This window comes from Vidua chalybeata, chromosome 9 (assembly GCF_026979565.1).
Source record: "Vidua chalybeata isolate OUT-0048 chromosome 9, bVidCha1 merged haplotype, whole genome shotgun sequence".
Taxonomy (NCBI): Eukaryota; Metazoa; Chordata; class Aves; order Passeriformes; family Viduidae; genus Vidua; species Vidua chalybeata.
Window position 1 is genome coordinate 19,231,383 of NC_071538.1, and position 23,018 is coordinate 19,254,400.

The 23,018-nt window shown below is 38.0% G+C and overlaps 1 protein-coding gene across 1 annotated transcript in view; it reads right to left on the minus strand.

The window, feature by feature from the left end:
• The window catches only part of COL24A1 (collagen type XXIV alpha 1 chain), a 119,732-nt gene that overhangs the window by 7,626 nt on the left and 89,088 nt on the right, over positions 1-23,018 (minus strand). The window contains exons 34-53 of the mRNA XM_053950875.1: positions 22,498-22,551; positions 22,227-22,280; positions 20,930-20,983; positions 20,252-20,359; positions 18,687-18,740; positions 18,120-18,227; positions 17,122-17,175; positions 16,293-16,346; positions 14,948-15,004; positions 14,472-14,525; positions 13,411-13,464; positions 13,251-13,304; positions 11,042-11,095; positions 9,289-9,396; positions 7,423-7,530; positions 5,833-5,940; positions 5,692-5,745; positions 5,334-5,396; positions 4,164-4,217; positions 2,578-2,613 (exon numbers count right to left, since the gene is read on the minus strand). Of these exons, the coding sequence (XP_053806850.1) occupies positions 2,578-2,613; positions 4,164-4,217; positions 5,334-5,396; positions 5,692-5,745; positions 5,833-5,940; positions 7,423-7,530; positions 9,289-9,396; positions 11,042-11,095; positions 13,251-13,304; positions 13,411-13,464; positions 14,472-14,525; positions 14,948-15,004; positions 16,293-16,346; positions 17,122-17,175; positions 18,120-18,227; positions 18,687-18,740; positions 20,252-20,359; positions 20,930-20,983; positions 22,227-22,280; positions 22,498-22,551 (1,344 nt within the window). The remainder of the gene's footprint in view (positions 1-2,577; positions 2,614-4,163; positions 4,218-5,333; positions 5,397-5,691; positions 5,746-5,832; positions 5,941-7,422; positions 7,531-9,288; positions 9,397-11,041; positions 11,096-13,250; positions 13,305-13,410; positions 13,465-14,471; positions 14,526-14,947; positions 15,005-16,292; positions 16,347-17,121; positions 17,176-18,119; positions 18,228-18,686; positions 18,741-20,251; positions 20,360-20,929; positions 20,984-22,226; positions 22,281-22,497; positions 22,552-23,018) is intronic.

Sequence of the window (23,018 nt, forward strand, 5' to 3'; positions counted from 1 at the left end):
TATTACTGGCCTGTCTGATCATGCTTTGCCAAGTATGTTTAGTATAAAATGAAAGAGAAAGTGTGAAAAAGAATCTTGAGAAACAAATTTGACATTGTAAGGATATATTTGTTTATCTTGGTTCAGGACTTGATTATGCAAATACCAAATCAAGGAAAGGTACAAAGTCTTCAACAGTTTGTCCCTAAGTAACCAGTGCTCTCGGATGAATAGATGTCCTTGTTCTGAATGCTGAGATTTAGACATTCCAGTATCTTTTTCAGATGACTGAATGCTTCAGTTAATGTTCTATGTTCTTGGCATATGTCACCATTTTAAGACTCAAGAAGCCTTGGGACAAGAGCAGTTCAAATTTATAGTGGTTTCTGAGATAGAACTGAATGTTTTAAAAATAAAAACCTGCACTGTTCCAATGAGTTTAAGGTATTTTGCAAAAGAGGAATGTCATTTGTCTTGATCCACTGTCTCCTTGCCAGTAAAACCCATGGGAAAAAAAAAGAGGTAAACAGTGAATGCTATTTATAAGCTACTTTGTGGAATATCACATTTCTTAAATGCATTAAAACTTCAGAGAGCTATAGATATCAGATATCTTTACAAACCTTTAAAATATAATGATACTGCACAGAGTAGGGATTTTACCAATGTCCTTTCTTTGAGCTGCAGAGCAGAAAAATGAGGCTAAATTACACTTTTCATGAACTAAGTTAATTGCTAAATGTTTTACTGGAATGTACCGGATTACTGTTAGAAATCCACTTAACTTAACCTTTGGTCGCATTAGAATTTTAGTGAGAAAAGTGTAATTCCAGTTCATGAAAACAAAAGCAGAGACTAAACCAGTTAGTTTCAGCGTGTCCTTAATTCTTTAATCACTCCATTTGATTAAACAGAAGTTCAAAGGCCAAAATCCCAATCTTTTACTAATGCTGAGAGGCCCTGATTTTACATACAATAGCACATACACTTAAGTATGAAAGCATGAACAATCCCAAGGACATTCATATTTTCTAAGAATTTTTAAATTCTTGGGGAGAGTATTTTTAACAAAGAATGTGTGCTTTACTACTGGCCTCAACAAGAAGACATGATTTTGCATTCCATGTCTTTCTGGGGATAAAAGGACATTTCTTCCTACAAATGAACTCTGTAACCCTGACAGACTGAAAAATATAACTAAATATGCTACAAAAAGGTTAAAATCTATGTGATTCTAGGAAGAATGCCAATATAAATTTTAAAGGTATAAATTAAAGCTCAGAATACACAGTTGGATGAAAAAATATTTGGTCTCCTTTGTATGTGAATGCAGTTGGAAATAAATCCCTTTCTTGGGGGAAAGTAATGCCACTGTATATGACTTAAAACTAAACATCCTTCTTCTGAAAACAGCCTTACTAGATTAACTCATCATTAATTCAAGAACTTATTTAGGAAATAACTTCTTAAACACCAGCACCAATAATGGAAACAGATGTTTCTTGTTCACCATTCTGGGTGGTTTTTTTAAGGATTATTTTTGGAATTTTTTTTTTAAAGTCAGCATTTTTAGCTCTATGCTGTCATAACAATTGTTATGAACAAACAGTAGAAAAAGACAGCTAAGATGGATAACAGCAAATTGAGAAACGAGTTTTTCTCTTATTCTGAGATAGCAATTGCCTCAAGAGCATTAGAATCAAAGAGGAGAGTTCTCCAAGACACAGAAAAGAAACTTCATTCCCAAGCTTTAGCTCTTTAAAATGTTTTGAATATTTCAAATTTATTTTTCAAAACTTTTATAAGGCAGTTTGATTGAATTTTTGGAGGTGGCTGCTAAAAGCAACATACAATAAGTGAAACTAATTTTAAGTGAGATGGGGTGAAAGGCACGGTAAGGGAAACAGGAACAAGATCACATCTGCTAGTTACTGGAAAATGAACTAATTATACAACTGTCACAGAAGGCAATATCATAGTTATCAACTTTGTGTTTGTAAATTTGCTGTAAATATGACAACTTAATGACTTTTCACATAGCCATAATTAATTGAAGACTTAACTGGCTCGAAGACAAATGTAATATTAAATCCAACATTCACGAATGTACGATGACTCTTGCTGAAAAATGGAAGACAGCAAATTCATAACCCATCAGTGCTGCCCATAGCTCCTGCAGTGGGAATGCATTGCATGGACACCCACCCGCAGGGCTGCGCTTCTCCTGAGCTTCTCCCGTTCTAGACAAGAAGATCCAGATCTATGAACATGTGCATGCTGTGAGGCACTAGACCTTTGACAACAAATGTGACATAAGATTTTCCTTTTAGATCTGAACGTGGACAGATTTGTAGTATGCTCCAAACTGCTGGATGACCACGGCCCAGCAGCTCACACCCACTGGCCATATCTGCTTAAGTCAGCTTGAACAAGAAGGTCAGGCTTCTGACCCAGGCTACCAGCTTTCTTGGGCACTGCTCTCCAGGAGCACAACACGACTGCCTGGCATGCAGAGCACACATGAGCACATCCAGCCTGACACAGGAATAGATTTTACACAGCCAAAAGAATGAAAGCCCAAAAGTTGTTTCATCTTACCATTTCACCCCTCGTGCCCTTTTCACCTCTTGGTCCCTGTAAGAGAGGGCAGCTGTTAATCTGATATGCTTTCTAGCTGCCTAGGACTGAAATAAGCAGATTAATATCCATGAGAATTATACTGCTCACATGAAAAGTCCAGTCTCATCTGTGGAAGTATTTACAGCTCTGGGGGTTTAATTTTCCTGTACTACTAGAAAATGAAATTAGTTGAAAACGTCTTGTGATTCCTGTATGTGGAAAGCTGTGCTCTTCAGCTTGTGAGTATGTTTTCTCTCAGTAATTTTAACTGTCGATCAGCTGCGTTCTCCACAATTTCATCCACATTCAACACATCAGTGCTTCATCATCTTTAGAGAACAAAATTCAATGCTCTACATCACTGAAAAAATCCATTCACCAGATATATGTTTTTATTATGTTATTAGTTCTACTCTCATAACCATATTAGACACTACTTTTTTGTCCCCATTTTTGTCTGGTTTTGCACTTGAATTGTGTTACCAACAATCTTAAAATACTTCTCTGGAAAAACTTTTCATCTTAATGGCTGCGTTTCATAACATGTAGAAATAATCTTCAACTAAAATGCTTTCTTGAAGATAATGGTGAACTTTTACATTCAATATGAAGTCTATTAAAAGCCTTCATACAAGTGCACACAGCTGTAAAGTTTTTCTCCTCAGTGCAATTGAAAAGAATGGAGCAACACAAAGCACTGATTTTTCCAACAAGTGGGAAGAATTATAGAAGGGACATTCCCCTTCTTTCTATTGCACTTGTAAATATTTGCATTTATTACTTTTATTGTATATTTACTATTTTTATGATTATTTTGATTTTTAGACATTCTCATTTAGTCTAAATCTACTTGATCAGGCAGAGGAACCTTCATGGTACAAATAGCTTCTGAAACTACCTTACATGGTTGGGTGGTCTGGAGATATGAGCCATGGGGTTCTCTTGTAAAACAAATCTGGTTCTGTTGCCATGAGTGTGACAAGAGATGGAAACAGGGATGAGGGCAGAGCTCCCCCAGTGCAGGGAGCTTGGGGTGCATTGGAAGTTGTCAGAGAGGCCACAATGATGTTTGAGTTGTAACAGGGACCTCATCAGCACCTGGAACGGCCTTAGAAGGGCTCACAGGCACTCCCAGAGCATCTAGAGGGGCACTCTGGACAGTTCAGCCCACAAGAAATAAAAAATAAACTATATTGATACTGAGTGTGCATACTCTGTAGATATATCTCAGACCAAAGGCTGAGAAAGAATATCCAGGTGGTAATTACTGTGTGCTGTTTTACACCTTGGCTTGCCCAAGGCCCTGTACCCATGCTCTCTGCATGCAGTACTTAGGCAGAAGGCCATTGCAATTACTTTCTTGTCACTGGTTTTGGTTTTTTTTTTTTTTGTACTACAGATGCTGGAGTCACATACATTAACTTACCAGCATGGTATAACAAGGAAGATCCTGTTAGTGGTTATTTGCAGACAGAAAAATAAGAAGGTTGCTAGTTGAAAAACAAGATGATTAAACCAAAGGGTAATGAAATAAACAAATTATGCAAAAGTGAAGGGAAACTTACAGGCCTGCCAGTTGGGCCTGCTATGCCTTCTTGACCAACAGGGCCAATATATCCCTGTAAACAAGCAAAGAATTTATTAGTTCATCGTGTTTCCAAAACGAAGAAAATCCTCATGATATGTCTTGATTTAAAGCTGCTCAGCACACAGACCTGTCAAATATAAAAAGATCATGGTCATACTCTCTAAATATCAAGTGCACGTTACAACAAAATGAGTAAGGTGAGTATTTTAGTAATTTGTAATACTTGTGCTTGGAAAGCCCCCAGACATTCTTTAATGTGAAAAGCACTAAAAACAGTGGAAACTTAAGTACTCTGATTACAAAAGACCACATATTTATTGAGCTACAACCAACTATCTTGAGCTATATTACTGCCCACAGGGACTCTTGTAAAGTTGCCAGTAAGTGCTGTTAAAATGCCACTTTTCAGTTCCATTTCACTTAGAGCAAACTGCTTGTGTCCAGTGTTTATCTCATATAGGAATGCTTAGGAAAATAAAGTAGCTATTAGAACAGTCCCCTAGAGCTGCTGCTCTGCATCTGGTTAACTGAACAAATGCAGTTCTGTGATGGCAAAGGCGGCAGTGAGAGAACGTTGTAGTAAGACCTCCCATGCTTCACCCTTTCACACCTGATACCATACTGGATGCAAAAAATGCTAATGATGTTTCCACATTTTTTGGTGAGCAGCAAAGCAGAATGTCATGAAGAATGAGCTAATGAAGGTTAGGAACATTTTAGATAAAAATAAAATCTTCATTTAAAAAAGACTACCTATTCATCAATAATGCCTGAGCACCACTGTGTCTTACTGCAGGCAAAGTTTGAGTCCTATTTTCTTTTGCTGTAGAACACAGTTACACAATCAGCAGTTTTGCCAGTTAGAAGAATGTTCAGCTCCAATAGACAAAGAAATATAAAGTCATAAAATTACACTAGGGATCCACACTTAGCAGAGCTTGCTTTTTTCTTTGAAGATTAAGGGCCCAGCTCTGTTTGTGTGTCTGTATGCATGATGTAACCAGAGCAGTGCTGCATCTAGACTCAGACAGAAAGGTTTGGGTAGAGGCTTCTGGCCTTGTTAATAAGAAAAAAGATTATTTTCTATGTTAATATGTGCCATTTTCAAACCATCCTAACAATCTATTTCATGTAGTGAAACACTTACAACTTGGCCTGTTGGACCTTTCGGGCCCAGAATTCCAACTAAGCCAATGTCCCCTGCAGGACCCTGAAAATGCAAAGGAACAATTTAATCAAACATGGATATTAGCTATCCACCTGTTTCAAACTCTTGTAATCAGGGAAAGTAAGATAATTTCTAAGAGCAGTAAGAGTGAAAATAACAAGTGCACTGACCCAGAATGTTTGTCCTCAGGCAGGGGGTACACAGTTCTGCCTACCATGCTCCAACAATTCAGAGATATTTTGAACAAATCAGTGTTAAAGCCGATTAATTCTATGCTTTCATAATGTTCTCACTCTGTAAACAGCTTACAATCTAAGAGAAAAGAACGAGCACATACTTTTGGACCTGGGAATCCTTGAAACCCCCTTAAACCTTGATCTCCATCTTCTCCCTGTAATAGGAGCAGGCATCCTTATCGTTAGTTCACGTTGCTAACTCTTGGACTACTTGTTTTGCATCAACCCCTGTGATTACATACAATCTGTCCTTTCAGTCCAGTGCCTCCTGCTGGTCCTTGGTCACCTGGTGAGCCTGGAAGGCCTCTTTTGCCTCGCTTTCCTGGATGACCTAGAAGCCCTTTCTCACCCTGTCAATAAGAAGAAAATACATCTTTTAATACAATTATGGAAGTTACAGATGCAAATATAGGTTTTCTGTCAGAAGCATGGAACTTGCTTTCTCCTTAAGAAATAGGCTTATTCTATTCATTTTATTTCCCGCAGGAAAATAACGAAACATACACTGAAATGCAAATGTGACTTGACTGCTCCTTGAATTGGAAACATAGAAACCATACATGTTGGATCAATTCTAGTATGGTATCTCTCAGTGTAAGCAGTAAAATTCACAAAATGAAATACAGAACAGACGGGTTAAAAGTAAATTTTGAAAATAATCCTCCGAGCAATACACAATGTACTCGTTGAACTCCCTGCTGTTTGACTAAAAATCCACATTGATTCAAGTGGAAAGTCCCTGCAAGAGAAATCCTCTGAGGACTATCAAATACACAGAAGACATGTCTAGCTCAGGAGGTTATTGAGGTGCAATAAAGGCTGTAAATATACAGGTTTCATGCTTTGTGTTTATGCTCTTTCCCAGGTTTTACCTTTGTGTTATTTGCCTTGAGTCAGTGTGTGCATTATTAATGTTTAGTCTGTAGTCTATGGGGCAACAGTTTCCCCTCAACTCATCTATTCCTTGCCTTTCTCAGATTGCAGGCACTTCTGAGCAGGAGCTACATCCTATAGCTCATTGTATAGGCAAAGAAGTAAAATTCAGACTGGAGGCACTGGCAATAAACACTGCAAATAATGAATACAGCTTATACTAAATAAAATTATAACAAAGACATTATTTCCAGTTTCCAAGTAACTTAAGCTTTTAAAGAACAGCTTACCAATAAAATCTCACAAAGAAAATGAGTTTAGATTTAAAAAATAGATTTTAAAAATCTATTCTAAATAAAGAAAATTCTATTCAAAATGAAGAAAATTATCTGTAATTCTTACTTGTTTTCTTGTTTTAAAATTGAAATGAGTCTAATTTATATGAGGATATGCTGATATCAGGTACCTGGAGCTGCCTGGAAAATGGAGCATACTCAGATTTCTTTCTTTCTGAAAGGGCTAAACAAAAACAACATAAGTCTTGTGATAAATGATATACTTATTAGCCCCCAAACCTGCAACTTAGGCTTGAAGTTCTGATAATTATTTATATTAGATTGCTTAGATGTTTAAATCATCCTGACTGTTCTAGTAGCTACAGAAGTTTAGAAATAAGTCAGGAAACATCTGACCCTAAAGCTGGACTCAATAAATACAAAGTGTTTTGATGGCTTCTGGAGTTGGGAATAGCATTCAGATGGAGGAGATTTCTATTTTCAAATTACAGTTTATAGAAATGTGGTAAACACAACTTGTAATCTTACCCTTCCAATAAGACTTGATGTCTTTTACTCACATAAAAGTAGTATGGTGGTTCCACAGCCACCATATGCAGCATGAAGAAAAAGCAGTATCAGCAAAACTGTACTTAAACAACCAGGTCCCATGTATGTACCTACCTTTAGTCCAGGTGCTCCCATGGGCCCTGGCATGCCTGGCAGTCCCTTGGGACCTCGAGCTCCAGGATAACCTGCTAGACCTGGTAAGCCTGGGTTTCCTTTATTGCCCTTAACAAATTGAAAATAATGGTTTATAAGTAGAACAGCCAAGCAAGCTTTTTCATTGTATGTTGAAACAGGCAAATAACATAAAATCAGCCAAAACCATTTAATGCTGTCTGTATATATGGACACATAATGATAGAACATCAAATTATATAGAAAGACAATGATCAGCAGTATCGGGGATTTCTGCTAATAGTCCAAAAGTAAAAGGCTGAAAATTGTTTGAACTTCACAGTATTCATCTTTCAAGAAAAAGTAACTCCACATGAAACAGAATGAGACTACCTTCCCAAAGAAATATTCAAAATTCAGCGTGTTTATTTCTAAGGATCAGGCATACTGGTAATACTACTATGGCTGTGTACACTCTGTAAAGATTCACACACAATAACATTACCAGATGAAGAAAGATCAGAACATTTGTTATGAAAATGTATGAGAACATCAACCTACCAAAAAAAGCAACTATTTTAAATGAAAAAACATATTAGTGAGTACATGGGGTTAAGCCACTTTTGACATACTACAAAATGGAAATTTGTTACCATGTAAATTAATATTTCTGTGATGTAATTTAATAGAAATATAAGCATATATAAATATTCCTTATTTCCTATGACATTCAGTTAAGCACTCATGGAAATAAAAGGGTTGTAGAAAACATTATTTTTGTATTAAATGTAATTTTCTGGGCTTTTGAATATGGTGATGTGGCTTATAGATTAATGGACTGATAAACTTACATAACAAAAGTTCTGCTCTTTTTATTCATTGTGGCAAAAATCAGTTATAAGCCTCCCTTTATTACAAACTGTAATGGGGTAATGGAGTTGTCTTTACTATGATTGTATGACATTTTCAGTGGAAAGGCAAAAATGTAAAAATTCTTTGGGCTGATTCTCCTGAATCAAGCTCCAAAGAATTTGAAGAACTTGGATGAGGTTCATGACCTGAGACTGGAGAGGCTTGAGTAGGGTGCACCTGCCCCCTACGGGTAACTTGTTTAATTTTCTCTTTGCTCAACCAGATAGGAAATTTATACCTGAAACAACAGTGCCTCATCCAGCACCTTGGCTAATTCCTAACACCAAATCTAACTTGTTCATCTTTTATAACAATGACTGCTCTGTCTGGGTGGAACTGCTGAGAAATTCATACTGGAAATCAAAGTAATCAGACTTTCAATGATGAGAACTACTCAAGGAATCTTCTCCCCTCTCTGGAGGGACTAATTGAAGAGCTGTGACACTGCTCCCAGTGGCAGCAGGTCACCACCTTTGGCCCACAGCAAAGAACAATCAGACAAAAAACCCATTTCCAAGAATGCTTTTAGATACCTCACATACCTAATGCTCTATTTCACTGGTTTTGAACAAAGCTTCATAATTATTTAGGTAGAGAGACATAGGTTACAAATACAAAGTCAATAAGGAAAATGGGGGATTATCTCAGACCCTAAGAGGAAATAGTTTCAGGCTAATTTTCAGGACCAGAATTGTGCAGCCTCTTTAAGAAATGACTTTCACTTAGCTGTAGTTAGTACTGTCATGTACCAATGAAACTGTTCTCCCAGCACAGTTCCCTTGTGCTGACTTTGTATCTTGGCTGGAATATCAGGAGCAAAAGAGGAGGAAAATAAAAGAATTGGTCTAATTTTCAAGATATTCAGGGAACTGAGAATGGTCTCTTCCTTTTAAATACCTTTACCCTGGAAGATCTGTAATGCAAAATGACATAGAGGAAATGTGGGAAGCAACTTACCTTAGTGCCAGGCTTCCCTGACAGCCCAGTCTTTCCAGGGTTCCCAGGAATGCCTTCTGGTCCAGGGTACCCAACTATTCCTTTCTGCCCTGGTGGCCCTGGTTTTCCCTAGAAAAAATTCAAATCAAATATAGCAGTGTTTGCTGTCTTCATCTTCACTCTCCCATCACTGGATTTCAGTCACAGTATTTCCTAAACCCTACATAACAAAAGACCCAGTGATATGACTGAATAGTTGCAGAGGCAGCTCTGAGTTAGGATGTTTGGTTTAGAATTCTACTTGTTTAACCTTAGACTTGCCCTGCCATGAGATCTGAGCAACTTCAGCTGAAATCATGGGACTGACCCCTGTGTGTACCAGGCCTGGAAGATGCCTGAGAGTGTCAATTCTTAAACTGAAGTGAGGAATCCTGGTAAAGTCATCTATTTATCCCTGGAAAAAACCCAACCATATACCTTTTCAGCCTTTATTTTAGTAAATGCTCAGTACTGAACTGCCACAAATTTATGCTGTTCAAATTTGAACATATCAAAAATACAAATTAATAATATGGCAAGTTTGTGGTAACTGTTGCTGTACTTGCACAAAAAAGGCCTCATATCACCTCCAACAAAGGAACATTGATTTATTTCCTTACAATTATTTCCCTTTAGAGTGACATACAGTCTTAAAAAGCTTGGAGTGCTCCACTAATCTCTCTATAAATGCTATTTCTCAGAAATCTAAAATGTTGTAACTACAACACATGTCGTCTGAAAAAGTATTGGTAACAGCAGCCATATGGAATATAAGAAGTGTGCCATCCTAATCTTATTTCTAACTTCTGTTGCTTAAGTATCTTCATTTGGGATGTGCTTTGAAACTTCCTCAAGTTCTAGTTTTACTGCCCTCTCCTCATTTCTGCCTATGTCCCGCTTTCCTTCTTCTCCTTTGCCTGCTGAATGATCCCTGCAGTCCTCCAAAAGAAAATGCTGAGTATTTACAAAGGACACACAGCTCCTTGTCTTCAAAAGGCTCCTCTTGCACTCTGCCCAGCAGGTACAAGCTCTGTGCAACAGCTGCTTTTCTCCAGTTACTGACAATGTTTTGATGTGAGGTAGTAAAAGTTATTTACAATGTGTGCTTGTGTGGCATTATTTATTAGGGGACCAAAATAACCTTGATGCATTTTGTTCTTCATTATATTTACAGAACACCTACTGCTTCCTGCTCTGTCTTCTCCCTCAGGGAGAAGGGCATGCAAGTCAGCTCCTCTGCAGTAACTCAAGAAAAAAACATTAAAAATTTCAGCTCAGGGCAAGCAAGAGAAACAAATAAACCTCAAGGCATTTACCACATGTATCCATCATGGACATATGGATCTAAGCTTCTGTAGGCTGCAGCTGATCAAAGAACCAATGGGGTCAGAAGTGAACACAAGTACAGTTCTGTGCAATATAATGTGATAACTTCCAAATGGACTCCACAAATGAGATAATTAAATAATTTCACAAGTGGTAAGGACCTTATTGTTACTTGCACATCATTTCCATATGCTGAGTAACTGAACATAATTCAGTACAATTTTAAAAAAATTCAAAAATTAATAATATTCAAAAATTACAAATGTTCCTTTACACTTCCTGGATAATGAGAAGGTTCTTTAGAGTGAACACAAGACCTTCTGGTAACCCTGATTCAATTTTGGTTTTATTACTTAGTATTTTCTTTGTTTTATAATTTGAAAATAGGCTGTAGAATCTTGTTACTTACAGGAACTCCAGCTTTGCCTGCTTGACCTGTTGCTCCTTTCTTCCCTGTGGGTCCCTAGAAGTTACAAATATTTGTGAACTGACAAATGTCTTAAATTCAATCCCCTAAGAAGAGCTGAGGATTGTTCCCCTCTAATATTCATGTCCACATTGCCTGGCTTTGGACCAGATTATTCACATTTCAGGAGACAGCAGAAAGTTTTTCAAATAAAAGCAAATACCTTTTTGGCAGAATTGTGGATGTTTTTTCCCCTGTTGCGAACGAGTTTTTAAAACTTTTCCAACAATAAGCATAAAATGTTTTTCATCATGAATCTGGCAATTTCCCCTGTATCAGTCCCCCCTCTGTGAGGAAGTACACGTTACAGCATTTCCTGTACTCTTCCAAAGGGAAGTCATGAAAAGTAGGAAATGTAAATGCACTGAATGTCTATGGAAGAGAATACTAGAAAACAATAGTGTCACATATCCCAGATGTGAACATTTGTTTTTATCTAAGATCTACACAAAAGATAGAATTTGCTTAAAACTAGAATTTTTTTTCATCTTGACTGATCTAGAAATTGGTAGTTTTAGAAAACTGAGAGATATTGAGCAAGTAACATTCTTGTAAGTGGTTTAGTGACACAGGAGGTCATGCACCAAGGCAGAAAAGCTCAGAATGGTCAAAAGATTCTCAGAGAGCTTTGTTCTCTGATAGGACAGTCTGCACAGAATATAAAGATTTATAGCATCAATTTTATCCTATCTCTAAAAGATGCAACCACTGAAGAACAGAGACAAGAATAACACTTGTTAACATAGAACAACTAGAAAAAGTTTTCCAAGATTTTCCAGACTAGCTATTTCAAAAACACTTCTTAAAGCAAAAGTTATGCTATCACTACCATGCTGCAATATGACACGTTATGCAATAAAGTGAAAAAGCATGGGTTATTTTAAGTGTAAATGCTTTATAATTATTGAAATACAACAAAACCAGCAAAATGTTGTTCTATTGCTCAATTTAACACCTTTTCTGTTAAGAATGGCATAAAGAAGTCCACCAGTCACAACTGGAATGTGCATATTCAAATAACTGAATATTGTTTTCATTAAGATTTCTGGATGCATGTAAAGTAAACCCTGCTGATTCAGGGTTGCAGTTTGTGGGATTAGCTTTGCAAGGCTTGCTATAGCAGTACCAGCAGTGGCACTGGAGTTAAGACTGTCACTCTTCTCACTACCAACACTTCTGTGGAAATCTTTAAGCTCTTAAGGGCAGCTCCATGCCAGATATTGTTTCCACATTTGTAAGTGGCAGTATTGATCTGAGGGGCATTTGCAAGACCAAAAAACCCATTTCTTCAAGAAGAACTGCTGATTTTGTCCTGGGATGTGTGTAGTTTGTCAAAAGCAATGTATCCAAATTCATAGCTGGAGTACATGTTCACAATATCTCCACATCATATTTCCTTGCTGTTGCTCCCCAGTTCCAGTCTACCACAGATTCTTGTAGTTACCTACAAAATTTTGAAACCCTAACAGAGCTGCTTCATGGAACTTCTCAGACAAAATTTCTCATTTAAATTGCAATGGTAATTGGTATTTTAAGAAATCTTGTAGCCTAAAGCTTTTGAAATCTCAAAAGCCAATGACAGTCAGTCCGTGGGAGAACATAAACACTTTTGGCAATTTTCAACATATCACCAAGATGAGCTAATATTTCTAAAGAGAAAGATCTGGTCTTTGATCTTTGTCATGACTAGTTCTGTCATAATTGCTCTAGTATTCTGTAGCAAATTCCTTATTCCCAGGTCTCTGAAAACTCAGTGCAGTGCAGTAGCAGGAGGCTTCATTTACAGATCAGAGAAGAAAAATCCCAGCTGGCCTCCAGAGCTACTTTAACACAAGAAACTCTACTTTAGGGGATAATTAAATAACACTCAAATGTTTCCAAAAGAGCTTCTCATAATGCTTGATATCACTCCAAAGTAAAATTACTTAGCTATCAAATATCAAATATCAAATAACACCTATTCACTAACCAAGATCATTATGCAATTTTCCACTTTTTTTTTTTTTTTTTTTTTTTTGGTCCCTGCAGGTATGAAAAGGAAACCCAAACACTCAATTTTAGCCTTATGGAATAGTTTTCCAAGGATAACCAGTGAACAACAAAACCCTACAAATTCCAGGTAAGTGCAGTTTTGGTTTAATTTTCTACTTACTTCTGAACCTCTTTCTCCTTTTAGTCCTTGCTCTCCCAATTCACCTGTCTCTCCCTTTGAAAAGAACATACATTAAATAAATGCAAGGAATCATTTGAATGCAAATGAAAACATATTTTCAACAGTCAATAGAGAAACCTCCCTTGTTTGAAATACTTACTGGAGGCCCTTGCTGTCCAATAGGTCCTCTATGCCCTGGAAGACCTGTATGACCCTGGCAAGGAGAAAATATAACATATTGCAATAGAGTAACTCAGGCTGCCGTGCTCAGTGAGCTGCAGACTTCCTTGTAAAGCCCATCCTGGGAGGTGTCAGGTGGACCCAGGTTCATTGACATGACCTAGATAAAGTATGGTCAGATCTCCAAGATCAAACTCTACAGAGCTTTTATTCTTTACTTCCTCTACTCCAAGCTGCAAGTGGGAATTACATATTATTTAAGCATTTCTGCACTTCTGTAAGCATAGATTTGATTCATTCATTAATTTCTATATCTGTATTACTGTGTAACTTGGATATTGTGTGTCAAGGACTGTCTCGTATTTCAGTGAACTGCATCAATGATAAGCATGAGTTACCACCCAGTTTTTATGTGCTGAAAGACTGAATATAATTAATGAATAATTTTTAGGATTAGATTTAAAATAAGTAGTGCATAAATTTCAGAGAAAAATGTTAACTAGAACATTTAGGTTAAAAGTAACATTTTGAGATCATTTATGGAACCCTCTTCCTCAAGCAAGGCCAGGTAGAAATGATTGTCCAGGACCGTGTCTAGTCAAGTTTCCAGTATTTCCACAGATAGAGACCTCACAACCTCTCTGAGCAGCGTGTTCTTGTGCTCAGTCATCCTCACAGCAAAAAAAAAAAAAAAAAGCCATTTCAAAAGGAATTTCACGTGTTTCAGTTTTTTCCCTTTGCCTCCTGTCCTGTCACTGGACACTATAGAGACAAGTCTGTTTACTTCATCTTAATTTCCTCCCATCAGGTATTTATACACACTAAGGTCACTGGAGTCTTCTCCAGCTGAGGAGCTGCAGCTCCCATGTCCCCGTAGGAGAGATGCTCCAACGCATTCCAGGAGCGCATCAGTGCAGTGAGGGACCAGCAAGGGCATCTCTGCACGCTTGTGAGGGAGGATGACACTGCTGCTGCATTACTCCACATGTCTGCATAGCATGCCATGCTCAAATAAAAAGACTAAAACCCAAAAAGTATTACCTTGTAGCCCTCATCACCAGGTTCTCCTCTATCTCCACGTTCACCACTTTGACCCTAGAGAGCAAACCAAGGAGCAAAATGTAACAGCTGAACTGAATATAATGCTGCAGTGAAACATGAACAGAAAGCTGGAATTTCTCTTTGATTAACCCCTGAGAGGGAACTGAGGAATACAAACATAAAGGGTAGCTTGGCTAAAGGAATAAACATGATTTTTTTCTAAACAGAATGCATTGCAGTCAGACAGTACAATTTTTTGTAACTGAAGACTAGAAGCTGAAAGAGTAATATTACATGGTGCTTAATGAGACAGGAGGGAGGATTGACCTCAGTGGAACTTCTCCAGATTTATACTTTTTTATATATATATATATAGTACTGATTCCTGAGACACTGATATAAAGCTTCAGAAATAAATGCATTTACTCTTGTCTTGAGATGCACTAGTATAATTTTTTTGAGAAAGAAAGACCTACTGGTTCACCTATGGGCCCAGGTAGTCCAGGGACTGTATTGTCTTCACCTGGGTAACCCTAAACAGAAGAGAAGTATTAAAAAATGTTAACTTGGAAGTTCAACCTCATCTATCATGCACATAAGTTCAAATGCTAATAAAAAGCAGAGAAGACATTGTATAGATCTAAAAGTTAATATGATGCTTATGGTTTAATATAATGGATATGGAAACTCAATTTTAACATTCACCTAAATGTCCCAAAGACATTAAGGACTCAAAAAAACCTAAATATTTGCTTTATTATCAAAGGCAGCTATAAGAAAAAAAAATTAACTAAACGATATTCATGTCATTGTGTCTTTATTTAATGAAAAAGAGGATAAACAGGATATTTGACAAGGGGAAAAAAGAAAATTTCTTCCACTCTTTTGAGAAATACACTTAATAGAAAGAAAAACAAGTACAGAAGACTCCATCATTAAGTCTGAAGCCAATTAAAATTTAAATATCAAATAACTGCCATCCAAGTTAATAAACAAAAGATTATCTATTCCAGATGATACCTAGCAATAGTAATGCAAAGAGAATCACATTTTAAGTATGATTAAGGACTTCTACTTTGCATCAAAGTGTTTTTTCAGAAGTGACCCAGCAATCTAAACACCTAGCTGTCAACAAATCAGTTTTCAGTTATTGTTTCTTAAATCATATCAAAACCTATTTATAACATTGACCTCTAAATGCCTATTCACAATATCTATTGGAAAACTGGCTCCAGGTTGTAGCTCTGTGTCAAGGACAACTCCAATCTTCATGAAGTGAATCCATGTACCTGCCTTCTTGGGGTCACATGGGTTTCAGTGAGCATACAAATCTGTTTGCAGGATTTGAGACTTGAGAGAAAAACAATAAATTTGACACTAAAATAGCAGTATGAGGCCACATCCTGTCCCTAACATTTTATTTTAACCACAGACATTTGTCCATCGTAGCTGGACTTTCAGGCAAATCTGTGGGTGTACTCACAGGCTCAGAGTTAAGTAAATATTTAGCTGGTTCTGCACTGATTATTTTTGTCAGCAGTGCTCACTAAGGGCAGTGGTGCTGTCTGATACAATAGACTATATTCTGTACAATGGGTACCTTGTGCTTTAAAACCTCAAACATTTTAACAGTATAATTTTGGGCTCCATCTCTGAATGACCCATTTCCTCACTTTGCATTTCTTTTCCTAGTCCTTGACAATACTAACAAATACTGCAAATGGTGGCTTTTGCTGCTTGCTGTGTAAAACAGTGGGTGTGCAGTAACATTTCCTCCCTTTATAATTTCACAAAACAGATCAGTAAAACCCATGTTCGTACCTTTTCTCCTTTGGGGCCTGGGGGCCCTGAGGGCCCTGGTGGACCCTGGTGACCCTAAAGAAGCAAACCATACACAAATTATTTTAAAACACATAATTAAAGAAATAGCCAATTCCAAAATTTCTTTTAGCTACTTGCTACATTTCTTTTTCTGCTTGAAAATTATTCTAAATCATGTTATGACAACAAAATCTATGGCAGAAAATGGGCTGTGTGCAGGAAAAGCTCTGTGCACATTGGGAAACGACATGTTCTGATAGGGATTAATGCAGGTGATGGGAGCTGGGCTGGTTCTTGCTTCAAGGTTAGGGTCAGTGATGGGTGTTTTTGTTTGGAAGAGAGACTGGACAGTCTTCTCTGTAAGATGATGACTCAATCAATCTATGATGATTTTCACAGCTATTTTTCAGTGAAAGCCACAGTATCTTTATGCCCTTCAACCAACCTCATTCAATCAGTTTCTGCTACTTTAATGGAAACTACATGGTCAGACCACAAGCAGAGGTGGTGGTGTTTGCTGAACTCTCTTTATAATAAATAGCTGTAGTAGTTTTAGAGGAACTTTATTCAGAAGGGGTGAGATACATTGATAAATAACAGATTAAAGTTCATGGTAAAACCCGCTTGTGAGCAAACTAACAAAAACCGGGCATCTTTGCTTAAGCTAACATTTCTGAGTAGCTAAACACACCATATAAACATGCATGAGTATCTGGCTGTCCTGAAAATATTTGTGTAGTCTAGATACAGATTTCTAAGATATTTGAAATTAGAGTACCACAGACTTACTTTGGGATGTATGCATATGTGAATTCAGTAAAAAACATACCCCGTAACCTGGAATTCCTGGCTCTCCTTCAGGTCCCATTCCTCCTAGATGTCCCTGTTAAATGCAGTAATCAGTGAGAGAGAAACAAGCTCCTTTGTAAAGTGCTACAACAATGCCTACTATATAAAGCAAAGCACTTGGAAAAATCTTGAAATATTGACATTTGATCGTGGACAACTTTCTTGTAGGTCATACTTAATTTATTAAAGAATACTGGGTTTTTCATTCTTCTGTGGAAAAAATGGTCAATATTTTGAGTCCTAACCTTATAGTCTTTGTGCATAATTAAATAAAAAAGATCTGAGCTTTGAGAGGTGAGGAAGAACTCTATAAGTGCTAGTATGCCAAGGGAAGCAGGGGGTGGTCATCACCTCAGAAAATTGACTCCTTCCCTTGAAAATATTGGCCATTAGATAGTAAACTTTGCTTCAGTACTTCATGTGCTCAGGATCCCACTGCTGCATTCAGTGGCCACAGGACTGGACTGAGACAGGCACGTTGCCTCTCTAGTGTGGAGCCTGGATGCTTCTGTGCATCTGTCACCCAGTATGGGGAAGCTTGAGAGCTTACTGTGAAAGGAGCTAAAAGTTAATGGAATAGACTTAATTCACTTAACTTTAGACCAGATTCCTATTTGATAGGAGTAGTAGCCTTCATCTGAAGTGCTTTGTTTCAGCCATGGCTAAGGCTGATGGTATGTGATAGCAAACCCCTTGATTTTTGTTCTTGGAACTGGAAAGATATAAACCTTTATACAAAAAAAGAGGTTCAGAAGTAATTAGAAAAAAATAAACACCCATAGTAGCGAGGTTATATGTGGAGTGTGAGACATGAGTGTTCCATGGTATGCTCTGCCATCCCACTCCCCTAATTGTCAGATGACCAAAAGTTTGAGGTGGCTCCTTCCAGATCCATGTCCCAGGTTTCTGTCTGGAAAGGTGAACAGGTCTCGTTCTGATGCTGAAAGACCTCTGTAAGTAAGCATGTTTTGTACTAACCGTGGCACCTCGAGTTCCTCTTGCACCTTTAGGACCAGTTTTCCCAGGTTGGCCAGAATCACCAGTAGGTCCAGTTTCTCCTGGAGGGCCAAGCTGCCCCTTTTCCCCCTGTTGGTATTATTGTATTAAAAATAGTAAGAGATTGACACTAAGTTTCAAAATGCAGTTGATGCTTAATCAAAATGCATAACAGCATTATTTAATAGGTATGACATTTACTGTATGTTATTTACTGTAGTTATTAGAATGTCTGAGCCCAGCACTCTGCAGTATAAAAGAGTCTCTGCTAAAGCCTTACAATTCTGTTTTTGTTTTCTTTTAGCCAAAGCTTAAAGCAGAAACTGGTCTGACTTGCAAAACCACATCTTGATACAAATTTAAATTTCCTAAGACCTTGAATGTTATTGATTGCAGAATGATGACAATTCTAATTGCTATGGCTAACAAATAAAAAATTGGCTTGAAGCATGACACAAAACAGGAATAGTTTTGGTTCAATAGAATTCTGTAATGTAAATTTGAGTTTCAGATAAAAGGAAGGGAACTGGGGAAGATGAAAAATACTACCTTCTTTCCTAAACGGCCCCTCTGACCTGGATTTCCTGGTGCTCCTTCAGGGCCCTATAGATTTATTAGGGAGAGAAAAAGCAATAAGCAATGATTGAGAAGGGCTTGGAAACATGCTTAACCTCTGCTCCAAAGTGCATAACTAAGTAGGCTTTGGTAAAACAGAGAGGTGGGAGGAAAAATGTCATTAACCGTGTCTTTAAGCAAGTTAGTAGGGCTGTCTCAAGTTATAGCATAAACAAGTGGGAAAGTTTCAGGGATTATTTATCAAAGTAGTGGAAATGCACTGCAAATAAGGGAGGAAAAAAACATCAAATCTTGTCCACACAGAAATTATTACTTTACAGATTTGTGAAGCTTATTTGTTGCTTTGTAAGCTACTGTTTCAGGAAAATGTAATATTACTCTCACCTCCAATGAAACACTCAGACAATGGGCTATAGGAAAATGATTTTCATGTTTAGACTAGGATATTATGATCTATCTGCATCCCTAGAATGAGGTCAAACCAAAACTGTGATGTGTACACTCCCAGATGCCAGAGAGGATGAGTAGAGAAGGCAGCAGCTCTACAGCTGCCTTTGGAACATGTAGAACAAAAACGTGAAAAATCCCTCCCTAACCACATCCTCCAAAAATCGAATTGCCAGACCTGCCTGCCTCACTGAGGCACAGAAGCACTGCTGATGTTGATTATTTTGCATAAGTATAATTACATAAAGTGTAGATATGCCAGGGTTGAGCTGTTTTACAATAATTTCAACATATGATACTTTCAATGTTCTCCAAAACTACCAATTGAAAATAGAGAGTCAAAGAAACAAAACTTGTTCTGCAGCACACTAAGGGTGCCAACAACCAAAAGAACACTTTCTTCTTTCCCTAGAAAAGTAGTTCACAGTGAAGAACCCAGGACTAAAGACAGCAGAATGTAGCACTGATGCTCAGAGGACAGAGTGGACAGTGCTGGAGTTCCAGCCAATGTTTTGTCAGACCCCACCATCACACAAGAGCTACACAGAAGGCAGCCAGAGGACTGCAAATGAGAACATGATGATTTTTGGTACAGGAAGCTGGTCTGATTTAATGCTACAATACTTGCTTTGGAAAACTGTGCTCCAAAATTAGTTCTCATGAAGAAGTTGCATACAATTTCACAGATGGATTTTAGTTGCTAGGAGTGATACCAGAACAAATAGGCAAACTGACCTAACAATGTTGCCTGTGAATTCTAATACTATCTATAGTCTACTATTTGATAAGTGTATGCTTGATGCCATATTGTTTGGAGAGGACAGATCTAAAGTGAGAGGCTGCAGGCTATGTGGTACATGTGTCTGGATGACAGGTGGTGAGGAATCACTATTTGCCAAGAGGTTCCATATTTAAGATAGGAAAAGCATTTGTCTCCTCTCTCTACCAATCCTGAACCACGTTGCAAGCTTATTTAAATATGGTCATCTCTAATTACATAGAAAACCAGAAAATCAAAAATAAAGGAAGAAAGAAAAATTTTAAAAAAAAGCAAACTAGCAAGAAGTCCATTTCAACCAGAAAACACTTACAGAAATTCCCATTAGGCCGGGTTCACCAGGGGGCCCAGCAATTCCTGGTAATCCCATCTCTCCTTTTTCACCACCTTCTCCAACAAGTCCCTGGTCTCCAGGGTCTCCCTAAAACACAGTAAAAAAACAAACAAACAAAAATCCCTTAGTCAACCTGCTGCTACAGAATTACTTGTTCATAAGAAAAGGGAATTCTGAATCTCTGAGTTTTAAAAAAAGCACTCTAAAACTAATGTGAATCTTACCAGTTAGGCTCTAAGTTAGGGTAAAGCCCTTTCTATCCCATTCCTACACTCCTACAGCCACATTTTGCCTCATCCACCACCAAATATCTGAGGTTGTTCTCTATGACATCTACTGTCCTGGCACCTGCCACAGCACTGATCTAATTTAGGGAGCAGAGCAGCCTTGGGCTTGCTTTCTCCAGCACTTTAGTCACCACAGACAAAAGCTGTACTCAGGTAAAGCTTGCTTTTCTTTGTCAACCATTCAGCTTTGCAGCCCTTGCAAGCTAGATATGTACCTGAAAGATACAGAAAAGCCTATACTTTACACAACCTCTGATGCTGAGTGCACTCAACTGGGCTCAGTTGATCTCATGCTGACCTAGTATAAAAAAGGAGATTTGGGTCCTTAGGCTAATTAGAGTACTTTACCTGCTACAAAAATTTAACATACCTTTGGGCCATCTTTTCCTTGAACACCGTCTTCTCCTGGCGGCCCTGGTTCACCCTTATAGAAAGAAACAGTTGAAGTCATTGCCTATATTTCCTGACTCATACTAGTTTTATACATGTTTATTATCTTTTGGACAACTTTTATGTTGCTGTTACAGTTTATTTATCTTCAGTGTCACAGCCCATGAATATCCAATGCAAGAAAACATAGAAGATGATCAGTATTAGAAAAATAAGGCAATACTATGCCCATATAACCCTGGAGATTTAGACATTGGCACTGAGATTTTGTTTGGATTCAGAGTCTATAACATGCAATTACAGTAACCTCAAACATACACCTGCTCTGTCCTGAAACTTCCATGTTTATGTGGATAACTACTATATTGGTATGTTTACAGACTTACTGTAGGGCCATTTACCATTAGAAATATTTCAACATTATAATCACAGAATCACACAGAATCATCAAGGTTGAAAGAAAGCTTCAAGTCCATCTAGTCCAACCATCAGCCCAGCACCACCATAATCACGTTCCCAAGTGCCACACCCAGATGCCTCTCAAACGCTTCAAGAGGCTGTGACTCCACCACCTCCCAGGGCAACTTATTCCAATGCCTAACCACTCTTTCAGTGAAAATTTTACTTCTAATCTGAAGGTTCCAATCTGAACCTCTCCTGGTACAACTTAAGGCCATCCATTCTATCATTTGTTAGCTGGCAGAAGAGACTGACCCCCACTTCACTACAGCCTCCTTTCAGGTTGTTGTAGAGAGAAAGGAGCCTCCTTTTCCTCAGGTTAAACAATCCCTGCTCTCTCAACTGCTTCTCAAAATCTGTGCTTCAGCAGCTCTGTTGCCCTTCTCTGGACATGCTTCAGCACCTCAATTTTGAAATGAGACCCAGAACTGGGCACAAAGCTCAAGGTGCACCTTCACCAGTGCCAAGAAGAGGGAAAAAAATCACTGCCTTGCTCCTGCTGGCCACACTATTTCTGACACAGACCAGGATGCCATTGGCCTTCTTGGCCACCTGGGCACAGCTGGTTCATGTTCAGATGGTGTTGACCAGCACCTCCAAGTCCCTTTCTACTGAGCAGCTCTCAAGCCACCCTTCCCCAGTCAATACTCTTTTTACCTTGCTACAATATTACACTGTTCTTTTTTTTTTCTTCTTTTAAAAACCAGGCTATCAGAAAATAGCTTCTTATTGAATTCTTCTGCTAAATCAAGATTTCTCAACCCGTACTTCATTCATAACTTTTCTGTTGTGAAAGAAGATTTGCATCCATAGCTTACCCTCAAACCTTGGTCACCTGGTTCTCCAGCCTTCCCAGCAGGTCCAATGTCTCCCTGGGATATCACAAGGAAAATCATTGGATTTTAAAGGACAATATTCATAACAATGACAGGGTTTACAGCTGATGGAGTCATCATGACAATAACAGTATTTCTTAATGGTCTGTTTCCTGTATCACTGTCTACTTGGCCAACGATTCAGATCTCTCTGGTTTGCTTTTATGAGAATTTGAAAATATAAACATCTTAAGAGAATAATTTCAACACTTACCTTTGTGCCTGGTTCCCCCTGCAGACCAGGTTCTCCTTCAGGGCCAGGAGGTCCCTGCATGGTACAAGAGCTACTGTTACATGATCACTAGTAATAATTTTGCAACAAATAAATAAAACACCCAAAACTGAAGCAAAAGAATGGCCTGAGACATTGGGAAAGAAGAAGGTCTGAAAAATCAAATCTAGACAACATAGTTTTTTCTAGATCTGAACAGAAAAAAAGGAGGGTATAGAAAGAGTTCAGGAAACACAGTGTGGCTCAGGAACGTATTGAAGACTCAGCAGTACCCCTAAGCCTGTACCTTTCACCATAAATCACTGCTGAGCAAGCATCTATATTCTGTAAATCTGACTGACAACTTCAGCTCTGTTTAGGCTTGGAGTCAAGTAGACACAGCCTTTGGAGAACTAAACACTTTTTGAAGGCCTCAGCCCTTAATGAGTTGATGATATCAGACTGCTTTTTGTAAAGTTTACACATAAATATTTTCTTAGTAGTTAGTCAGAAGTCTGGATTTT